The sequence below is a fragment of the Onychomys torridus genome, chromosome 23, assembly GCF_903995425.1.
Source record: "Onychomys torridus chromosome 23, mOncTor1.1, whole genome shotgun sequence".
Lineage (NCBI taxonomy): Eukaryota > Metazoa > Chordata > Mammalia > Rodentia > Cricetidae > Onychomys > Onychomys torridus.
The window spans coordinates 24433011-24436918 of NC_050465.1; the positions used below are offsets into that span (position 1 = coordinate 24433011).

At 56.4% G+C, this 3908-nt stretch overlaps 1 protein-coding gene across 1 annotated transcript; it reads right to left on the reverse strand.

Annotated features, from left to right (window-relative positions):
* Positions 1–1576: 1576 nt before the first annotated feature.
* LOC118573414 lies at positions 1577–3611 on the reverse strand (the record flags this gene model as incomplete). The annotated part of the gene is made up of 3 exons (XM_036173704.1): positions 3483–3611; positions 2052–3212; positions 1577–2020 (listed from the first exon to the last, which is right to left on the reverse strand). Coding segments are annotated over exons 1-3 (1734 nt in total), but the record flags the coding sequence as incomplete, so codon positions are not given.
* Between the last annotated feature and the right edge of the window lie 297 nt (positions 3612–3908).

The window sequence follows — 3908 nt, forward strand, 5'->3', positions numbered from 1 at the left end:
AACGGCGAGGCCCAGACCACCTCAGACTCAGTGGTGACAGCTGCTCCTGCTCTTCTCATCCCTTCTCGAGGAAGCTGCTCCCGTCCGTGAACCAGACATAGTCTGAGTCCTTCAAATGGTTTGATCGGTCAGGTCTGGACGGGTGCCGTGCGCTTCTGCCAGGATCTGGAGGCAATCATGCTCCCCCGAGGGAGGTAGGCAGGGGTAGTAGGGTGGCCGGATTGAGGGAAACTGTGGGGCCGAAGGTCACTCGGTCGGTGTCCAGCAGTAAGGCCTGATAATGAGTCATTCTGGAATTGGAGAGCCATCTGTCTGGGGGCTGCCGGACTAAGGCTTCCACCGCATGGGAGGATAGCACAGTCATTGGCTGACCCAGAGTCAGTTTACCCGCATCCTTGAGCAGGACTGCAATAGCGGCTACCATGCGTAAGCAAGGGGGCCATCCAGTGGCTACCGGGTCCAATTTCTTGGATAGATAGGCCACCGGCCTCCTCCAGGGCCCCAGTTTTTGCACTAATACCCCTTTAGCAAAGCCTGAGTTCTCATCCACAAATAGTTCAAAGGGCTTGGTTAGATCTGGTAGGCCCAGGGCTGGTGACTCGAGCAATGCTCTTTTAATTTGTTGGAAGGCCTGTTGATGTTCTTCCTCCCATCGGAACATAATTCCCGGCTTAGTGAGAGGATACAGGGGGGCAGCCAGTTCAGCAAACCCAGGAATCCAGAGGCGGCAGTAGCCGGCCGTGCCCAAAAATTCTCTGACCTGCCGAGGGCCCTTGGGAGGGGGGATTGAGACTATCGCCTCTTTTCTGGCTTCGGTCAGCCATCTTCGCCCTCCCTCCAGGGTGTAGCCCAGATAGATAACTTTGTTCTGGCATATCTGGGCCTTTTTGGCCGAGGCCCTGTAGCCCTTTTCCCCAAGCCTGGTCAGCAGAGCCTGAGTTCCTTCCAAGCATTCGGTCCGGCTCCTGGCGGCCAAGAGGAGGTCATCTACGTACTGGAGCAGAGTCAAGGTTGGGTGTTCTACCCAGAATCCGGCTAGATCTGCATGGAGGGCCTCATCAAAGAGTGTTGGGCTATTCTTGAACCCTTGGGGGAGCCGGGTCCAGGTCAGCTGTCCTGAAAGTCCGATTTCTGGGTCCCTCCATTCAAAAGCAAACAGTAGCTGACTCTGAGGATGCAGTCTCAAGCAAAAGAAAGCATCTTTTAGATCCAGCACCGTATACCAAGTATGGGTCGGTGGGAGGGTGCTGAGGAGGTTGTAGGGGTTAGGTACTGTGGGGTGTATGTCCTCCACCCGCTTATTGACCTCCCTTAAGTCCTGGACCGGTCTGAATTCCCCCGTACCTGGTTTCTTGACGGGTAAGAGGGGAGTATTCCAGGGAGATCGGCAGGGTTTGAGCACTCCCTGGTCTATTAGCCGCCGGATGTGGGGTTTAATCCCCTCCTGCGCTTCCCGAGACATGGGGTACTGTCTGATTGAGATTGGAGTTGCGGAGGCCTTCAATGAAATGACAAGGGGCGGCTGGTCGTGTGCGAGCCCCAAGCCTCCTGTTTCTGCCCATGCCTGTGGAAACCTGTCTAGCCAGTCCTGCATCTCACCCAGTGGTTCTTCCGGGGGCTCAGGCTCAAAAAGGCGGTATTCTTCTTCCAGATTTAGGGCGAGGACTTGCAAAGGGGTTCCCCCAGGCCCCGTGACCGTGGGTCCTCTTTCATCAAAGTAAATTTGTGCTTTTAATTTGGTCAGTAGGTCCCGGCCCAGCAACGGGTGAGGGCAGTCGGGTATATGTAGGAAGGAATGGGTTACTTGCCCCGACGCCAACTGGACTTTTCTTTCAGTCGTCCACCGGTATCTCCTACTACCAGTGGCCCCCTGGACCAAAGTGGAACGGTCACTGAGGGGGCCTCCAGTGTGGGTTAGGACCGAATGTTGGGCCCCCGTATCAACTAGGAAGGTTACGGGTTGCCCCCCGATCTTGAGGGTTATCCGAGGCTCAGGGGGGGGCTCCTGGCCTGGGCCCCCCTAGTCTTCCCAGATTAAGGAGGTCCACAGCCTTGGGTCTGGGTCGTCGGGGTCCCTGTGGTCTCTGTGGGCACTCCCGAGCCCAATGTCCTTTTCCCTTGCAGTATGCACATTGGTCCTTCTCCAAGGGGGGTTGCCTTCGTTCTCCCATCCTAACTCCCTCTCTGCCTTGGCCCTGCAACACTATGGCGGCCAGTGTCTTGATCTCCTTGTGTCGTCTCTTGTCCCTCTCATCCTGTTTCTGCCATATCCTTTCCTCCCTTTCCTCCGGAGTCTCCCTCTTGTTAAATACTTTCTCTGCCTCCCTCAACAGATCCGAAAGATTCAATGTCGACAGTCCTTCTAACCTCTGTAACTTAGTCCTGATATCTGGGCTCGACTGGTAGATAAATGACAGGATAACTCCTGGTGCCTGCCCTGGGTCCTCTGGATCATAGGGGGTGTACATTCTATAAGCCTCTTTTAGCCTTTCTAAGAATGCGGCTGGAGTCTCCTCCTTTCCCTGGATGGTGCTTCTTACCTGGGCCAAATTAGTGGGCCGCCTGGCAGCGGCACGGAGACCCGCTAAGAGCAACTGGCGATAGAGATGTAGGTGTCCCCTACCTTCATCGGTGGTATAATCCCAATTCGGGCACGTGAGGGGAAAAGCTATGTCAATGAGATTGGGGAGCTGGGTAGGTCTCCCATCTTCGCCAGGGACCAGCTTCCGTGCTTCCAGGAACACCCGCTGCTTCTCCTCCACAGTCAGGAGGGTCTGCAAAAGCTGTTGGCAGTCATCCCAGGTTGGCCGATGGGTCACTAGGATAGACTCAATCAAGTTGGTTAACGCCACGGGATCTTTGGAAAACGGGGGGTTAAATTGTTTCCAGTTATAGAGATCAGAGGCCGAGAATGGCCAGTACTGGAGGTGGCGGCCAGGCCCTTCTCTGAGGGGAAAGGCCTTGGATTCCAGGGGGGTGTCATCCCGGCGGACCCGAAGGCGACCGGCGATGGGTGAGGGAGCCGGGGTCCCCCCTGTGTTCCTGCTAGTTGCCATCCTCTCAGGGGCTGCTGCCCCTCCAATGGCCGGCGTCCCTGTTTCCGGTCCCGCGGCTGGCGCGGCTGGTGCCGCGCGATAAGGCGGCGGCTCAGCTGTTAGGAGGTCAATGAGGGGAGAGTCGGGGTCGGGGGGGAGGACGGAAGGCTTGAGAGCCTCTTTGCCGGGAAGTATAGGGTATAAGGAGGAGGAAGAAATCGCAGGCGGTGCGAAGGGCGGGGGAGAAGCCAAAGGGGTTGTAGAGGGACCTAGGAGGAAAGGCTTGACCCATGGAAATGGGTTTTCTACCAGGGATCTCCAGATGGCTATGTAGGGGCCCTGGTCTGGGTGCCCGTGGGGTTTGGGGGCAAAAATCTTCCCTTCAACCTGTGAAATCAAAGAGAGGTTAAAGGAGCCCTCTCGGGGCCAGCTGACATCCATCCTAACCCATTCGGCCTCGCAGAGGGTGGTCCATTTATTCTTTTTGATGATGACTCCTTCATTGTTGCCACGGCTTTTTACGTCCGACCAGTGGTCAAGAGTGAGGCTCAGGGGCGTAGCGACGGTTTGTCCCATTCTGGTGTCTAGATAAAGAAGAATTAGGCGACAAACAAGAAACAGACAAACAACGGACGTTACAACAAATCGCGCTGCGCGGCTTCGGCGCAAAACCGAAAGCAAGAATTCGGTTGGGGATTGGGAGGGTTTGCGCCCTCCGTCCCCTGCCAACACCACGTATCCCTCGGATACCTGGGAGGCCCCGAAAAACCGTGCCCCAAAGGGGACTTCAGACTCCCGTGGAACGTCTTCCAGGGTTGGTGAGCGAAGTCCGGGCTCATCAGCCCCTTCAGCCTCACCCCGATACAGGGCACT